Source organism: Hevea brasiliensis, chromosome 8 (genome assembly GCF_030052815.1).
Source record: "Hevea brasiliensis isolate MT/VB/25A 57/8 chromosome 8, ASM3005281v1, whole genome shotgun sequence".
Classification (NCBI taxonomy): Eukaryota; Viridiplantae; Streptophyta; class Magnoliopsida; order Malpighiales; family Euphorbiaceae; genus Hevea; species Hevea brasiliensis.
In genome coordinates, this window is record NC_079500.1 from 91,459,833 (window position 1) to 91,480,169 (window position 20,337).

Sequence of the window (20,337 nt, forward strand, 5' to 3'; positions counted from 1 at the left end):
ATTGTGTCCATAAGGGTCTTAAGGACCGCAGCGTCACTTTTTACGGTTTGAAATTTGAGTTTAAAACGACTTCGCAGTCGTTCCCGAGGATGTCACTCATCGCTGTGACTCTCGGCTCGTTTAACTTCTTATGTTCTGTTTTTCTTATTTATAGTTAACTAATTAAACATTACTAATTATTTGTGTTTATGGCTTCTCTAGTTGTCTTAAGTGTGGTTCTAATCCCCTTAATTGTCCGAACCGACACCGGTCACCGGAACAGTGAAATCTACCAGGCTATGCAAACGGGGTGTTACAATTGGCATATGTGGGAATGAGAAAATATTGCTAGTAATAAATTCAATTTAATATTGTCATTTGGCATTGCCACTCACAGGAGAAAATTTGACTACTTTAAATAGTGTCACGTAGCATAAACATAATTATTTTAGAATCCTATATGGCAGCACAAGGGAAAAACCTATATGCTTTATATATATAAATATATATTGGGATAATTTGATCAATGTAATTTATAAGGATGAATACACTATTTCACACTTGAATTTTATCCAAAAAAATTTTGTGGCACCTTTTAATTTTTAAAACATCTCACAACATACCTTAATTCTGTAAAGTGGAATTAAAATATGTTTAAAACCAAATATGAACTCCAATCATACTAACATAGTGATCTGCTAACTAGAATTCGCAAGATATCTTAACTCCACTCTTATAGGAATTGAAGTGTGTCATGAGATATTTACGAGATGTTTATGGGAGTTGAGGTGTGTCATGTATAACACCCCTCACCCGTCTACAGTGTAGCCGAGCAAGGCGTGTCACATGGAGTGCCGGAGCACCTGATTTTAACTAATTTCATTATAGTTCTTGATTTACTTGTTCAAAAACTTTATCTGAGGTTTAGGCTATTTTTACTGTTTATCAAAATCTAGCTAATTTGAAAATTTTTAAAATTTTAATGATAATCTAGCAGAGTGCTGGCTGTAATTTGGACTAACAGTTCTTCTGAACCTACCAAAAACAATTTCAATATATACTCAAATTCACAAATCAGAATCAGTCTCAAAATTTCTCATACTCAATCTCAATCAGAATCATCATGATCAGATACTTAACTCATATATCAGAATTCTTACATTTCATTATCTTACATAATTTGCCAACTAATTACATAAGTTTGTCAAGTACAGGATATACAAATAATTTACAATATACTAAGAATGAACAAAATACATAAAATGTGTAAATATGAGCCCTATCTATATGTATTGCTGAGGAGGTGACAACTTTGTACTCTTCTGACTCTTTTGCAGATCTGGACTCTAAAAATCTCTGTTGACAGTCTACTGATTTTACCTTCGGTACCTGCTCGATGAAGCAATTCCATCTCGCCAAGCATTTCTACTTAGTGGTGCAATAGTATAACAAGAAATAATATATACAAATAAAGAAAGAATATAGCATAATTTAAATATTGAATAATCAATTTGATATACTGGAATGTTTCTAATATTAACCATCTTATATACTAGTTTGTTCCTCTTCAGAGGCGCTAAATTTATAACATTTCAGTAATACTACCCAATATATAAATTATTCTAACTGTATTATATTTTAAGTCTCTACGGTTCTGCAAATAATATTTTTATTATGTTTCTATAGCTAATCTCTTTTACTCATTTCATTCGATACTTAATTTTTTTTGTACTGAAATTTCATTATACTTAACTTAACTTCCTAAATTGAATAATGTTTTAATTGACTGCCCGTGTAGCCTATACACTGACCAGACTGGATAAACAGATATACTAGCACTGGGTACCTAGTACCTCTAGTCGTCACACCATCGGTCACAAAATATCTCCCAGTGTGCAAACAGTGTGGCTAAAAAGCCATATAATCAATTAGGCATTGAGTCGATTATAATAACACAATCCATATAGCCATAGGCTATTAAAATCATAGTATGGCATAATAAGCCAAAAAACATAGTACGGCATGAAGCTATTTACAGAACAGCTGTCAGAATTCTATTGTCATGCCAACCTATCCAAACTAGTTAACTAGGCAAACTATGGCATATTACAAGATTAAATATTTATTTCTTTATTTTTAGGGTTTACTGGTCATTATACAATTCACTAATCAATAAAAATATTGACCTTTTTATACATCATGGATAAGTTAATTCTAGTATAAATATGTCACAATTTGCATTTCAATATGCTGCCAGTATTGTGCAATTTACAATTCTCACAAGTTGGCAATTATTGCCAAATTTTCAAGGCTTCATTGTATGTTAATGTCAAATTTTCAGTTTTAGTGTGCTAGATTGGTCTAGCTTAATATCCTATTTCTCTTAGTTTTTAGCTTCTGGCCAAAGAAGCAAAATTGTAGCTCTATGTCTTATTGAACTTTTGGCACAAATTTCAAGTCATTCTGAGTTGTATAGACCAAGATATGGTCAATTTACTAAAACTGGACAGATTGCATCTTTAGTGCAAAATTTGGTCAATTTTAGGTCAAATTCAGTTCTGGCAGTTTTGGTATCCTAACTTGGGTAAGCAATTTGACTTGGTTTTGGTCATTTATGGACTTTGGTGTCTTCATAAGAATTGTAGCTCTATATCTAAGCTTTCCATGGTATAAATTTCAGGTCATTTGGACCTGTTTTGAGTGAATTATGGTCATTTTAGTAATTACTGTTCATATGGTCAAATTCTGGGTTGCAATGGTTCTGAACAGTTTTGTTACCTCAATTTGTACAAGCAATTTGACTTAGTAAATGACATTTCTGGGTTCTGTGATCTTCACCAAAGTTGTAGCCCTATGTCTAAACTTTTCAATGATATAAATTTCAGGTCATTTGGACCTATTTTGAGTGAGTTATGGCCAAAATACTGGCTACTGTTCATATGGTCAAATTTTGGATTTGCTAAGTTACCTATTCCGGATTAGGTCACTTTTTGAGTCACTTTCTGGACAAATTTTCCCAAGGCTTCTACATGAAATTTGGTCCAATTTAGGTCTAGTTTTACCTTCAATTGGCCTCATACCAATTGGGGTCACACAAGGTCAGTTATGGCCTAATTTATACACTATCTTCATCAATCACACAACCTGTGCACAAATTGCACTTCCAATGTTTAATCCTCCTTCTCCCAAACTACAATACAATATTCATAGCACTTCTAATCTCATTCATCAAGTCTCAAGTTGGTCAATTTGGGCAGAATACACAAGTGTTCAATACACATATTACTAACCTAATTCTCAAAATAAAATTCAACACAATATATATATATATGTATTCACTTAATTTTTACTACATACAATTCCATCACTACTTCACATATACTGCCCTTAAACCATAATTACCATAATTCATCAATTTAATTCATGAAATCAAGCATCAATCCATGCACTTCAAGGCTGCCAAAAATGGCAGTTTGCTAAGGTCTCCAAATTTCTTTCCAAAACCCCTAAATTCAATACTTACTTACACATACATGGGAATTAATTAGCTAGCACTTCAATTTAACTCTATCAACACTAATCCCCATCAATTTAATGTAAGAAAAATTCAAAGAACATGAGCTCCCATGGCTGCCAAAAATTATACACATCAATAACTCATCAAAACCTTCAAATTTCTTCACCATTCAACTCATCTCAACCTTAAAACAAACTTTAATGAAGCAAGGAATGAAAAACTAGTACTAACCTTGTTTTGAAGCTTGCTAAACCTTGATATTTTCTCTCCTTTTTGCTGCTTACTTATTGCCCATGATGTGAGGACCACTTTTAATGAAGGGAGTTTGAAGAAACATGGCTTGAATTAAGGTGCATAGAGGTTTGTTCAAGCTTTGGCTATGGAGTTTCAATGGAGATTCAATCGGCTGGAGTGTTTAAAGGTTGAAGATGACTCAAGGATCTGTCCAAAATAGTTTATATAGGTCCCATAAGTTGAGGTAGTGGAGCACTAACTTAGATTAAATGATTAAATTACTTAAAGTTCCAAAATTTGCATTTATGCCCCATTTCTTCCACTATTCATATAATGTTCCATATTTTTATTTTTCATAACATCTTCAAACTGTAATTAAGGAACGGAAGAGTGAAAAACACAAGTTTATACCATTGAATTCAAAAATTTTCACCTAGGGTCATATGCATCATGCAAGATTTATTTTTATCTATTTGATTTCAATGATAAACAACATATTAAAACTCTTTTAATATGTTTTTGGATATGTATTTGCCATTTAAGATTTTAAAATTAATCAGATTAATTTTTGAACCCTAGATTAAATCAAAAACGATTACACTAACCTCTTGATGCACTGCAGCGTGTCTGCGCCTTTGAGATTTGTCTTCAGGACACCAGATGTTGTCCCTCTAGTTTGTCCACACCAAGAATACCTATGGCAGCCCTTGAACAGCTTCTAAAGCTTTTTCTATTAATTAGAAATTCAAGTTCTGCCTTTTAAGAGATTAGAGATGTAAACAGGACACTAGAAACAATTTCTAGTGTTCTTAATTCAAGAGATTGATGGCTAATCTCTTTGAATTGATGAGACATGAAGAAGAATAGATGGAGAGCCTCAAAATGGCGTGACAAAGGAGAGGAGTGGCTGCTGGTTGTTTTTCTTTTTCATAACAACACTTATATAGCTAGGTTAACACATTAAACCCTTGCCACATGTCACCCTTTGATTAGCTCTAGGTTTAAGTGACCCAATCACATTGTGCCAAGTGTCAAACCTATATTTAATCTTGATTTTAATCATCTTACATGATTAAAAAACATTTGGCAAGCTTATGTGTAATCCCATATGTCACCATCTCATGGTGCCACGTGTCACACTGTGAAATGACCAAAATGCCCCTGTGTCTTAATTTTGAGTTCTTAACCCAAAATAATTATTTTTCTTCTTCTAATTTATATCAAATATAAATTAATTAATTAATCTCTATAAATTAATTTCTCATTAATTAAATTCATATTTAAACACTTTAAATATAAATTTAACTTATACTATACATCCAATAATCTAGATTTGGTTTCAAGTCATGCTAGGGACTTTGTAATTTAATTGCAAACCAAACCTATTTAATTAATCAATTAAACTCTTTAATTAATTAATTAAATCATATTTAAATAGGTGATAACTTGTGTATGTGTGTGACTTACTAGGCTCATCACTAATTGGCAATGAGATATGATATCAACTCTTAATATCATCAGAATTCTTTCTTACCATAAATGATTTCTCTAAATCATTTTATGAACCTCATTGACCATGGTTAACCCCTAGCATAGCATGCCATGGCTACCCAATTAGTAATAAGGTTTACCTTAAATGAACCTATAATCATATGTTACCATGCACTAGAATCTCTCTGTTACAAAATCCCAACTCAAGCTGGAGTCATGGTTTATGTCAAACTCCATTTGCTATGAATATTATATTCTCTTTTAATTCCAGTTCTTGATTAAAAGATTTTCTCATCAGAAACTCTTTTCTGAATAAATCTATCTGTCCTGGCCAGGAACTTGAAACATCAAGAACAATTAAATGAACATAGGATTTTATCTCTATTTACTTAGAGGAACAAATTTCATCTTGATCAACACCTACCTCCATATATAACTAGTAGGAGCCAACAGATGCCCATATACCCATACATAGTACAAGTATGAAAGCAGTATCAAACTCAAACTACCTATATACAAGATAACTGTGCTATCTCAGGTCTAAAGATTATATGCACTGATATGATTTATGACAAAACATTGACAAGAGTAAACTCCATGTGCTTGTCATAAGTGTCACTGGTTCGACCTACTTATCATTTATAAGGGCCTATCATGTTTGTTATATGGCATGAGACTCACCATTCCATCTTATTTATATCTCATATAAATAACTTGGGAACAAATATAAATACAATCTTTTTGGATAAGTCATGTTCTTATTATGAAGTATCCTCGATTGTGAACCTATTTATGATACTTTGTAATGGCCAGACCCACTAGTGATATTGTCCGCTCTGGGCTGAAGCCCTCATGATTTTAAAACGCGTCAATAGGGGTTACGAACCACCAACTTATAAACCCAGCATCTCTCCCGTGTTTTGCCGAAGTGGGATTTGCCTAGGGTGTTACAATCCACCCCCCCTTATAGGACTCAGCGTCCTCGCTGAGGTTTGCCCCACCATCGTTCAAAACACGGGAGAGATGCTGGGTTTATAAGTTGGTGGTTCGTAACCCCTATTGACGCGTTTTAAAACCGTGAGGGCTTCAGCCCAGAGCGGATAATATCACTAGTGGGTCGGGCCGTTACAATTTAGTATCAGAGCTGGACTCCCTCTAGTACGATGTGTGGTGCGAGGACGCACCAGGCGGAAGCTGGTGGGCTTGTCACGACCCAGGGATGGGGTTGGGACGTGCTTGTTCAACCAGCTACGCACTAGGGTGGAAACTTCGTGTCCCACATCGAAAACGGGAAGAAAAGATTTGGGCCATATATGTGGGAGCCTTCCTCACCTGGTCAGCGCGCTTTTGGGAATGAAACCAAGGGACAAATCCGTGAGGCCCATGGGCTAAAGCGGACAATACTAACTGGAGAAGGATCGGGCTGTTACATACTTTGTGCTAGAAATATTGTCACTCATATTCTTAACAACTTAAGAATAATATTTCTACCAAAATATCAATGGACCTTTTCTATTACACATATATATATTATGTAAACGGAAAAGTGGAAATGCCTTTTATTAATAAAAATGTGTAAAAGATACATACTAAATGATATGCTCTAGGGCATACTACTAACATGTAATACCACTTATTTTTAATGGACATTGAGGTCAAAAGGCAACTCTAGGTGTCAAATGACCAAAATACCCCTCTGCAGGTTATATTCCCAATTTTTCGGTAACACTGATTTTTGTCGGTTTCTTAATTTTTCGTTTTTCTTTATACTAATTCATTAATTTTTCTTTGATATTTCTAATGTCAATTACACCTCAGTAGACCTTTAATTAAGTCTCAAAAATATTTCTCAGGGTTCTCCGCAGTCCAGGGCTAGTCAACGACTCTTGCCGTAACTTCCCGGTGCGGTCACCCATCGCTACGGGTTTGGCTCGTTTAACTTAGTCACATTTTATCTCTTTTATTTTTTCTTAATTTTTCTCATCACATATTTCATTATTTTATGCTTCCTCACTGTCAATTAAGTGTAGTTCCAGACATTCCGACTTTCCAGGGCAGATATCAGCCATCGGAACAGTAGAACATACAGACTACATAAAGTGAGAATGTTACATCATGGGACGTTTTAAAAGTTCAGAATGTCATGAAAGTTTTTTAGTAAAATTCAAGGGCGAACTCATATATTCACCCTAATTTATAAAATAATGAAATATGGAGTATAAATATATATTGGCGGAGTGTAAGATGGCAAAAAATGGCAACAAATAGGGTACAGCGAAAATCATCCTACCCAATTCTGAATTCTATTAATATTTGTAAAACTTGAATTCATTTCAAACTTGGTTTTATTTTCAATTACTTGAACTTGTCCTAAACCCGATTATTATTATCCGAAAAGCTTCTAAATCCGTTTAATTTAATATTTTTTAATTAATAATTTCATAAAATATTTAAATTCTGTTTAAAATAAAAATATTAAATTTATAAATATTAATATAAAAAATATATATTTTATATTTAATTGAGTATTTATATAAATGGGTTTGGATAACGAATACCTAACATGTAAAACTCAAATCCAACCTGAATTTATCACGAGTATTATTTTGCAAACCTGAACTCGATTGTATGTTACTCAAATTCGTTCTATTAAAATTGATTAGATCGAGTACCCGCAAAAACTCCATTCGTTACTATCTCTAAGGGAGTGTGATAAATAGCGCCTATTTTTAAATATACCTATAAATAATAAGGAAATTGTCGTACTATATTCGTATCTTTTTGATAAATACTTTTCCTCCACTTATATTTATCTAAAAAAATTTATATTTTTTTATATTTTTACTAATAATGGATTATGACAAATTAAGTATACAAGGACTTAATTTTTTATAAGAAACAAAAAGATAATTAAATGACTTCTTTATAGCCTTTTCATTTGAAAGAATTTGTTTTAAATCTTAATATTTATACAATTTTACTCTAATAATTATTGTACATTGTAAAAGAGTGTATTAAATCAATTACAACAATGAAATTCACATTGTTCAACTCTCGACATAGGTTACGTTAATAAGTATGATATCTTTCACTATCAATCAATAATGAACAATTACAAGTCAAAGCTATCTACCCATCAATGCAATTAGCCCTAGTTGAGCGTGTCCAGAGGCTGGTTCTTCGAGATCCCACATAGGACATAGAGTGTATGTGTGTGTAGGCTATATAAGATCAAAGACTCTTAAAATTACCATGTTTTTAACAGCAATCTATTCCTATCACTAACTCGTGTGTGTATGTGTTCTATCTATTGATAAAAAAAAAAAAAAACAATGCAATTACACGTAAGAGAACTGCTCATAATAAATACGCTAGTTAATCTCTCTTATTCTCCTTTAGATATAATTTAATATATTTACTACTTTAACTTTTACATCACAAAAAGTATGGATAAATTTTAATAATTGTCCCTGAACTTATCTAGTTATAATATTACAGTCTCTCAACTTAAAAATATAGCATAAAATCCCATCAACTTTTAAATTTTATACAGTAAAATCCCTCTAACCTCCAATTATCTATTTTTTAGTTAGACGCTGACCTAGGTGGTTCTAATATAGAGCTTAAGCAGTATTTCTCTTTTCTCTCTCAAGCCATTTATAAATTGAATCTTTATTCTCTCTGTAAATAGAATAATTTTTCACATGTAGAAAGAATAATTTTACATTTTGCATAAGAGATGAGAGAGAAATGTTGATTAAGCCTCATGCGGGAGTTATTCACGTCAGTTTCTAACTGAAAAATTAGTAATTAAAAGTCAGAGGGATTTTACTATGCAAAATTTGAAAATTTAGAGGGTTTTATATTACATTTTAAAGTTGAAGGACTGTAGTGTTACAACTATATAAGTTCAAGGACAGTTGTTGAAATTTATCACAAAAAGTAGTCCCATCAATGGACAATTGACAAGTGCTATTTGCAATCCTTTGAACAAAAGCCCTCTCCATGAGTAAAACCAAATAAATTGTTCACAATACTCTATTAATAATATTAGTCCCCTCAATATTAATCTAATTAGGAACCAAAATTAATTTAGAAATAACATTATAATAGGAGTTTTATTCTATATAGAAAATATTTATCTATTAAAAAATATTTCTTCAACCAAAATTAGGAAAAAAATCTTCTCAAATCTCATTAGAATTTTGAGTCATAAATTTATTATTATTATTATTATTATTATTATTATTATTATTATTATTATATGACCTTATTTTCCTCTTTTTAATATTTTGAAATTTTGAAATTTTTTTCAAAATATGCCATTTAAATTTTTATAAATAAATAAATAAATAAATATCAAATTATAAAATAAATTATAGATTAATTAAATTTTTATTACAAAATAAATAATTCTAAAAAATTTTAAATTTTGATTAGTTGTGCCTATTTAATGGGAAATTCTATGGTTACTTAATTCCATATAAAGTATAACTACTTTTGCCGTGAAAAAATAAGATAAGTTCATATAAATTTACTATTCATCTTATTAAATTTTTGTAAAATAATTCTTTTTTTTTTCTAAATTAATTAGTTATGATTAAAAAAATAATGTTTTCTTAAATAAAAAAGTACATATAATATTTTTTAAAACAATTATGTATAGTTTTTGCTAAAAATTTATAGGAAGAAGTTTAGGTTTATTAATTATCATTTATTAGACTTTTAAAAAATATTATATATTTTCTTTACATAAAAAAACTTTATTTTCTTTCGTTAAAACTTTTGTAGTTAATTATTTTACGAAAAGAATAATTATTTTATAAAAATTTTGTGAGATAAATTATAAATTTATGTAAAATTATATTATTATGTGTAACAAAATAACTTTACATCATATGGAATCAAGAAACTCCAAAAGATACCCCATTTAATTAGTAATTGAACACTTCCTATACAGAATTACTGTTTAGTCCCCTACAAATATACAATAGCACGTTTAATTCAGGTTGAGTTCCCAGCGGACACATCAAGTCATCATTCATCAACAGCTTCTCGCAGATCTTTTAACCCAACACAAATCCGCTTCTTTAGGTGAGTCTCCTCTGCTTGTCGCACACAGAAATTCAAGATTTTTGCTGTTACGTTTCAAAATTTTCTGCTATTCTGCTACCTATCTTTCTCTCTGTTTTAGATCACAGTACATGCCATTGCTATAATTATTATCTTTCTTTACTTTTGAAAAAAAATTATGGGCCACCGAAGTTTGTTGAAAAGAGAGCTTTCTTGATCTTATGACCTTCAATTTTTCGAATAAATAAGATATATCTGAACATTAATTATCAGTTTCTGGGCGAAAAATCTTGATGGGTATGGCCAGATTCGATGGTTCAGTGTTTTTCTAATTGGTTGGTTTACTTAGTGTGGGATACTGCTTTTGGTTGGGATTTATTAAATTCACTGTTGTTTATGTACTCTGATTAGTAAGAAGAGATGATGGCTTGGATCATTAAGAAGAGATGATGGCTTGGATCAGTCAGAGTTTGATGTGTAATAATCAGAATCTGGGAACTCAAGTTATTTTTGTTTAATCGTTTTTATTCTATACACGTAATGGATATGTGTATTGAACTTGTTGCTCATGTTTCCACCTGATGGGTTAATTATACTTTATGCTAGGCAATGGTTTTTCTTCTGGTTTAAAAGCAGTAACTGATGGCTCTTTGAAATGCCAATTTCACTCAGAGTAGATTTATATAATATGTTCTTTTTGAGTTTTATAATTTTTTTTTCTGTACTTGATTTCCTTTCGGATTCAAAATTCCAGCCAAAATTTATGTTGGTCAAGGACAACTGAAGTTGTTTATCCAAACCTAACTAAGTTGAAATTAAAGTTTGGTTGATTTTAGCTGAGTTGAGTAAGAATAGCTAAAACCAGAAATTAGTTCTGGCACTAGTATGGCAACATGATGCGAAGCCATTTTTTCATAAACTTCACATTTCCAAACGTCATACTGGTTCACTGATTTTGAGCTTTATAATGCTGTATTTGCTATGATATTTGGTTATAGGTCCTACTTCTAATATGCTATTTTTGTGGCCTCTTAAGAATATGAATTACTAATACACAAAGGCATAACCATTCAGCTTGTCTGCATCATCTTTAGGGTTCTTGTTACCATGCTCTCATACCCATGGGTTATCAGATTGCCACATCCCCATTTTGCCAATATTTGGTGCCTTGTTTTTAGGCTGCAATTTTTCCTATTCAGGCACTGAACCTGGTTAGCTATAAAGAACAAATTGACTACAGTTGTTTTTCACTTCATTGAGGCAAAAATAATTCATGGGGCAAGGGTGGGGTGTTGATGGTTATTGAGCTTTGTTAAATTTATCTGATGTGGAATTTTAGATACTATGTCTTACAAGATCTTTTACCAGGGGATGCCATTTTGCTGGGTAACTTAGGTTTGTGCCTGGACTAGTCTGAGATAGAAGTTCTTCCCGAAAGTGTGCAGTTTTTATTGCTGATATCGTTCATCTGATTGGGTCCTTATCCAAGCCACTTGACCATGTTACTAGAAGAGCTATCTTGTTTTCATATGCTAATCACTAAATGTAGCACTTATACTTCATATTTCATGTTCCAATAGAAATTCCTGGAAGAATGGATTCCAACAGGGGTCAGAATGGAATTCAACTCCTGCTAGCTGCAGAACAGGAAGCTCAGCACATTGTCAATGCTGCTAGGAATTGTGAGTTTCTCCATTTTCTTTTTACTGAAAATTAAAGCACTTATCATTATGTTTAAATCATCGTCATCCCTTTGCTTCCAAAACAACCATTTTTGGCAGTTTCTTCTGAGATCATGATCTTGCTAAGGGCACATAGTAGTTTATTAAATAATATTATGTTCATTTATTCTCTATAAACCTAACCTGGTAGCAAGTTGCTGGCTTTAATGTTACTTAACCCTTAGCTGAGATGTCTTAAAAAGAGTCTACTATACAACATTATTGCTGTTGTGCGCAGTCAAGTCTGGTCACAGGGTACGAGAAAGCTGACAGAATAGGCTGTACCATAATAATTTAGCCAGGAATGATTTGCTTTATAATCCATAGTCATTGCCATTTACTCTTTTACGAATCATACAACCTGCTGTACACTTAGCAAAAATATCAACTCTGTATATAGCATGCAATATTTGGCTTGAAGGAAAATAAATTAGTTTGAACCAGCTATTCAAAGCACAAGTTCAAATTCAACTTAGTATATTTCCTCAAATTAATTTTGATGGAAAGTTTAATTTTGATGGAAGCAGCTCTATTTTTAGTTTTGAGAGATTTATAGTCCCCTAAATTTTTGTTCATAGAAAAAAATGATGGTAGTCGGTTTCACGTGGTTGGAGACCTTGATTCCTTCTGTATCTTTTTTCTATGCAGCAAAAATGGCTAGATTGAAACAAGCCAAGGAAGAGGCTGAAAAGGATATTGCTGAATTCCGTGCCCATATGGAAGCTGAGTTCCAGAGGAAGGTTGCAGAGGTGAGAATGCTGAAAGAAAGCCTTAATATCGATTTGTTTTTGTGGCTTTAAAAAATAAAATAAAAACATAAAAGGGTGGGTGGTTGGGGGTGCATTGATTTGACAGCTGTTCATATCCATTTGCAATTTCAAGTATCAGCTGCTAACTTCAGTTTCATGGTGATTTGCAACATAATTTCATGGGAATGGGAAAAAGTTAAATTATGTTGTAATCTGTCTTACGAATTATGGTCATGCTTATATGATTATTTTCCATGCTGATGACTGAAGGCCTTATTCTCTTTCCTTCTCAATTATCGTTTCGGTTATGTCTGGAAGTTATGCCAAATTTAGTTGCCATCACTGCTTCCTCTCCCTCAACTCCAAACAGAGAATAGAAAGAGAGATGCACACCCCCAAAGTCCTTGAGCCCTAACCATAATCAGATATTGATTGTTAATCCCTTCAGATCTTTGACAGCTAATTTTGTTCAGATGCCTCCAGTAGGCTTTCTTCTGCAATCTAATATTTTAGAGTTGCATTTCAAGAGAGAGGATGTTGTCATTATTAAATCTCTTAATCTTAATTCTTGAGCTGCATATTTACAGCATTTGGCAAACTTGGGTCATCTGATTGCTCTTTATCTGCATTGCTTTATTATGATGTAAAGGCTGACTTGAACCTACCCATTAAACAGAGTAGCGGGGACTCTGGTGCTAATGTGAAGCGGCTTGAGCAAGAAACGGAGGCAAAGATTCATCACCTCGAGATAGAGGCGGCAAGAATATCTCATGATGTGGTACATATGCTTCTGAAGCATGTGACTACAGTGAAGAACTAGGACCTTGCTAGCCTAAGACAGCAAACGCTTTTAAACGCTATTTTTCTGCATGTACCATTTTGATTTGAATTGGTGTGGTGGCCTGGTGAGAGTGCATGTATTACAGTTTTCTCTATTAATATTTATAATTTGTATTGTTTGATTATGTTCCTTTAAGAAATAAATTAGCCCTAACATTTATCCATCTTAGAAACCCAACTCATTTTAAGGTAATGTTGTTCTTTTGTGTAAAGGTTTCATTTTTTTTTTCAAATTACCCTTGTTTTAATTGATTTCTAAAAGCTCTGTTAATGCTATTGTTTTCTAGAACGGTTAAGGGATGATGCAAAGTTGCATAATTGTAGAATTTGTACCAAAAATTATACTTGATTAGTGGACAATGGCTGTTGCCGGTGTAGAAGTCCTTGCATAGTTATAATTTTATGGAAATGGAATATACATTTTAAAAGTAATATCACATAATCTGCCTTTGTTTTTGTAGCGCCTTCATATGATGCATTCAATATGGCAAAATATTGTTATTAAGAAACATAATTAGATACTAATCATAAGGTAGTTTGGTTGGTCCTCTTCACCTTTAAGGTGTAGAGAGTTGGGGGGTAAGATAATTTGCGGTAAGTGATAATCAATGTAAAAATTTCGTTACACCTTATGATATGGATTCAAATAATATAAACGTTGGAACGTCCTCTACTTACGACGCTCTACATCGAAGCCTAAGTGTAGTGAGAAATATGCAAGGGTGTAAGGCGTTTACCAAAAGCGACGCGCCATGTCGGCACCCGGGTGTAGTGTTAAATGAGCAAGGGTTCCCACATCATGGACTGGTGTGAGTAAAGAAGTTAGTCTATATGACAGATAATAGAACAGATAGTGGAACAGAATATAAGATAGACATAGAAAATAATAAAAGATATCATAGAAGGAGACAAATTAGGAAGGAACATGATAGGAGGAAGATCAGGGTTGGTACTTAGAATGTTGGATCACTTACAGGAAAATTAATGGAGCTTGTGGATACCTTGAAAATGAGAAGGGTAAATATTGCTTGCATTCAGGAGACTAAATGGGTAGGAGAGAAAATCAAAGACGTGGATAATTTATTGTACAAACTGTGGTTTGTCGAAAAGGAAAGAAACAAGAACAGAGTGGGCGTAATCATAGACAGGACATTGAAAGACACTGTAATAGCTGTGAAAAGAGTAGGAGATAGAATTATACTAGTAAAGCTAGTATTAGAAGGAAAAATAATAAATGTAGCTAGTGCTTATGCCCCACAAATAGGACTAGATAGTGAGAGTAAACAAAGGTTTTGGGAAGATATAGATGATTTAATGCAAAGCATACCGAATGAATAGAATGCTTTCATTAGTGGAGATTTGAATGGACATGTAGGAAGTGATAGGCAAGGTTATGAGAATGTTCATGGAGATTTTGGTTTTGACAATCGAAATGAGGAGAGAAAAAGCATCCTGGATTTTGCTATGGCATACAACCTAATACTAGCAAATACCTACTTTATAAAAAGAGAGTCACATTTAGTAACTTTTAAAAGTAGGCAATATAGAAGCTAAATCGACTTCCTCTTAACCAGGAAGACAAATTGAGCTCTATGCAAGGATTGCAAGGTCATTCCAGGAGAGGCTTTAACAAGTCAACATCGGTTAGTGGTATTGGATGTCAAGTTTAGGAACAATTCAAGTAAGGTCAGAAGAAATAGTATAGCTCGAACAAAGTGGTGGGAATTAAAATGAGTAAAGCGAGTGAAGTTCAAAAATGAGCTTCTCAAGTCTGAAGCATGGAAGCTGGATACGGAGGCCAATGATATGTCGATACAGATGGCATCAAGGATTAGAGAAGTAGCTAGGAAAGTACTTGGAGAGTCTAAAGGACATGGATCATCCTCAAAAGAGAGATGATGGTGAAATGAGGAAGTACAAAAGGCAGTGAAGAAAAAAAGGGAATGGTATAAGAAATTACCTAAATGTGATAATAATGAGGCATATGAACAGTACAAGTTAGTAAAGAAATAGGCAAAAAAGGCAGTTAGTCAAGCAAGAGCACAGGCCTTTGAAAAGTTATATGAGAAACTTAGAACTAAAGAATGAAAGAAAGATATTTATATATTAGCAAGGAGGAGAGAAAGGAAATGTCAAGATCTCAATCAAGTTAGGTGCATTAAGGATAAAAAAGGAAAAGTGTTGGTGAAAGATGAGAACATTAAAGAAAGATAGAGAAATTATTTTAATAATCTCTTTAATAATAGTCAAAATGGTAATAGCATGAATATAGACTATAGAACAATAAAAAAGAATGTGAATTATACTAGAAGGATTAGATCTTTAGAAGTAAAGGAAGTACTTAAGAGAATAAAAATGGGTAAAGCCTGTGGACCTGATGGAATACCAATTGAAGTGTGGAAGTGTTTGGGAGATATGAGAGTGGTATGGTTAACTAAATTATTTAATAAGATTCTAAACTCAAAGAAAATACATGATGAATGGAGGAGTATTTTAGTATCTATTTTTAAAAATAAGGGAGACATACAGAGTTGCTCAAACTATAGGGGAATTAAACTTATGAGCCATACTATGAAGTTGTGGGAGAGAGTTGTGGAGCATCGACTACGTCATGATACTTCTATCTCTCTCAATCAATTTGGCTTCATGCCTAATCGTTCAACTATGGAACTGATCTTTCTCATTAAAAGCTTGATGGAGAAATATAGAAATGTGAAGAAAGATCTACACATGGTTTTTATTGATTTGGAGAAGGCTTATGATAGTGTTCCAAGAGATATCTTATGGAAAGTGTTAGAACAAAAGAGGTTATCTATTAGGTACATACAAGTGTTGAAAGATATGTATGAAGGAGCAACTACTATTGTGCGCACAGTGGGAGGGGACACAAGAGATTTTTCGATCTTAGTTGGATTACACGAAGGATTAGCTATAAACCTTTACTTTTTTACATTAGTTTTAGATGAATTGACGAAACATATATAAGAGAGTATTCCTTGGTGTATGATGTTTGCGGATGATATTGTTCTGATAGATAAGATGCGAGAATGAGTCAATAGAAAGCTAGAGCTTTAGAGAAGTACTTTAGAGTCAAAGGGCTTTAAGTTAAGTAGAACAAAGACAGAATACATGCATTGCAAGTTCAGTGAAGGCCAAACTGGTGATAGAGAAGGAATTAGTTTGGATGGAGTGGTACTATCCCAAAGTAATCACTTTAAATATCTCGGCTCAGTCCTTCAAGTAGATGGGGGATGTGAGGAGGATGTTAGTCATAGAATTAAAGTTGGATGGTTGAAGTGGAGACATGCCATGGGAGTTTTATGTGATCGCAAGATTCCCAATAAGTTGAAAGGAAAATTTTACCGTACAGTCATACGACCGACCATGTTATATGGTAGTGAGTGTTGGGCACTGAAGGAGTTGTATGCGTATAAGATAAGAGTTATAAAGATGAGAATGTTAAGGTGGATGAGTGGCCATACTAGACTAGATAAAGTCCGTAATGAGAGTATTAGAGAAAAGGTATGAGTGATGCCAATTAAGGATAAGTTGAGAGAAGGGAGATTGAGATAGTTTGGTCATGTGAAGCATAGACATACGGAGACTCCAGTTAAACAAGTAGAGCACATTAGGTTAGAGGATAGAAAGAAAAAAAGGGGTAGGCCTAAATTTACTTGGAAGAGAGTATTACAACATGACCTAGAAGCATTACACATTTCTGAGAATTTAACCCAAAATCGTTTAGAGTGGAGAAAGCGAATCCATATGGCTGACCCCAAATTTTTGGGATAAAGGCTTAGTTGAGTTGAATTGAGCTTAGTAAAAAAATTTGATGGTTACTTCTCGTTGTGTAGCCAAACACTTGTTACTCGGTCTATTAGGTCTCCATTGAATCTAAAAAATATGACTAGATTCTCTTGTTTGTATCTCTTTTTCTCATATTCACATGTTTTTGACTTATAGGTGAGTTGTTTCTTTCTTTGTGCGAAGTTCCTGATTCACATTCACTATTAATTATACTTTGCCCTACATGCAAGGCTAAACATATTAGCTTATTTTGAAATAACTCATTTATAAGAAAAGAATTAAATTGAATTCTCATAAGATCATGCTTAATTTTTATTTCTTTTAAAATTGATTTTTTTTTTTTTTAGATTAAAAAGAATCAAATTCTTTCATTCTAAATATGAGAATTGATTAAAAATAAATCAATTAAATTAAATTCTTCTATTCCAAGCATAGATATTTGTATCAGCACCCAACTTTAATTTAACAATGATATATGTGAAATAATATTAAATATTATATGAGATATTAAAGTTAAGCATTTGATAAGAAGATCAAATGAATTGAAATCCACCATGAATTAATCATTATTGATTCTGAAAATTGAATCATAAATGTTTTTCTACTTTATATGAGTTTTTGAATGCCTTAATTTTCAGATTTAATAGAGAAATGAATAAGAGTACGAAAAAAGAGATTAAACAAAGTACTTTAATCACATATTGCTTATATTGGAATATAGCTTGAGGGGTGCAAGTCCCATATTAGTGTGTAAAAAAATATAAAGGGTTTTTTCTTTAATAAAATTATGATTTCATAGATGAAAGCACAGATATATGATGCATAGTCTAAGCCCAACTACCATAACAAGAACTTAGCTAACTTTACCACTCAAATCCAATAAAAAAATGCTCAAAATCCTCACAAAAGAAAACTTTAGACATTGGCTAAAACACCCAAATTCAACAACTCATCTGAACCAAAGAGCAAAGCCATTCCAGTGCCACCAACATAAAGGTCAACATCCACCACCAAGCGAGGCTTCAAACTCTTCGAAAACATCAAACATGGTGAATAGATGACATGCAAAGCTAGGAGATCCATCCCTAAATCGAGTAAACTCCCCTTTGTTCATGGGTGAGCTAGGATCGACTGTCAAAGAACTTAGAAACATGGTGCTGCCTGTTAGTAGTATGCCTTAGAGTATATCTTATAATTTGTATCTTGTAAATATTTATTCCTATTCAATGACATGTATATTTTCTTTTAATATAAATTATTTATATTTAATTGAAAATGTCTTTTAACGGCTTGTTAGATATTTCATCCTTAAGGTATTAAGAATATGAGTGACGGAGCATTCTAGTACAAGTGTTATAAATTTTAATTCACAATCTAAGATACCTCATTGGATATGATTATCCGAATAGATTGTCACCCTTGTTTATTTTCATGTATTAGTATGAGATACTAATGAGATAGAATGGTGAGTTTCATGCCATATGACAAATATGATGGGCACTTATGAGATAAGTAAACTGAACCAGTGACACGAATATGACATGTATATAGAGTTTACTCTTGTTAATACATTGTCATATAGATCATAATAGTACAAATAATCTCTTAACCTGAGATAACATGGTTATCTTGTATATAGTTAGTTTGAGTTTGATACCACTTACATACTCGTACAAGGTATGAGTATACCAGTGTGTGTTGGCTCTGACTAGTTCTATATGGAGATAGGTATTTAGTCAAGATGGAATCTATTACCCTAAGTAAATAAGGATAAAATCCTATGTTCATTTTAATTGTTCTTGATAAATTAAGTTCCTGGCCAGGATAGATAGACTTAGTCAGAAAAGAGTTTCTAATTGAAAAGTCTTATTAATCAAGAATTAGAATTAAAATGAGGACATATGATTCTAAGTAATAAGAGTTTGACATAAATCATGACTCTAGCTATAATCAAAATTTTATAACGAAAAGATTTTAGTGCATAGTATATATGATTAAGGTTCATGAATTAAGAATTAATTCATAACTGATTGGGTAATCATAGTATACTATGCTAGATTTATGAGAACTAAAATGAAAAGGGAATTTCATTTTAAGTATAGAATAGTTGCAATAATTTTAAAGAATTAATATTATTCTCACTGCCAATTAGTAATAAACCTAGTAAGTCACACACGTAAGAATAATATGATCAAAGCAAAATTAATTTGATTAATTGATTAAATGGTTTAGTTAATTAATCAAATTAATATTTTTTTTTAATTTGCAATTAGATTGTAAAGTCCATAGCATGACTTAAAACCAAATTCATTTATGGAAGTAATCAAGTTAATATTTAAAGTATTTAAATATAAACTTGATTAATATTTCATAAGGTAAGAAATTAATTTTGGTTAATTTGACTTAATTTTGACTTCAGTCAAGGGAGAGAGAAAATGTAGACCAATTAGTATTTTCCCATATCCTAATTAATTAATATTTTAATTTCTTAATTATCTTAAGTTGATAAGTGAACTAATAAAGATTAGAAAACACATTTTCTTATGGAATTAAATGTTGACACTTGTAAAATCAATTTTAATTAGAAAATTAAGATATTTAAGAGAAAGAAAAGAAAAAGAAATTATTCTTTCTTCTTCCTCCTTATGTTGGCCGAACCATCTTCTCTTTCCCAAGCCAAACTTTCTTTCTTTCTTTTGTGCTTGATTCAAGTGATATTAAAAGTTGTTACTTTTGAATTAAAAGTTCTCTATATTTCCATAAAGATAAAACCTAAAAACCTTAAATTTCACCTTTGTGCAAAGCTTGGCCAAATCAAGAGAAAGCATAAAAGAGAGTTTTTGTGTTGAAAGGAAGTTTTGGTCACCTTGTTTGTGTAGACAAGCTAGAGGATCAACATTTGTTAATCTACGTTATCCGGATTAGG

The 20,337-nt window shown here is 32.3% G+C and overlaps 1 protein-coding gene across 2 annotated transcripts; it reads left to right on the forward strand.

Annotated features, from left to right (window-relative positions):
• The first annotated feature begins 10,159 nt into the window (after positions 1-10,159).
• Positions 10,160-13,768, forward strand: LOC110647368 (V-type proton ATPase subunit G 1). 2 transcript variants are annotated; one of them, XM_021801169.2, is made up of 4 exons: positions 10,160-10,315; positions 11,875-11,976; positions 12,664-12,764; positions 13,441-13,768. In XM_021801169.2, the coding sequence occupies exons 2-4, from the start codon at positions 11,889-11,891 to the stop codon at positions 13,582-13,584; spliced, it is 333 nt and encodes a 110-aa protein (XP_021656861.2). In that variant the 5' UTR covers positions 10,160-10,315; positions 11,875-11,888; the 3' UTR covers positions 13,585-13,768. The 2 variants fall into 2 exon arrangements, with proteins under 2 accessions (XP_021656861.2, XP_021656866.2); XM_021801174.2 differs by lacking the exon at positions 10,160-10,315 and adding an exon at positions 10,707-10,771.
• The last annotated feature ends 6,569 nt before the right edge of the window (positions 13,769-20,337 follow it).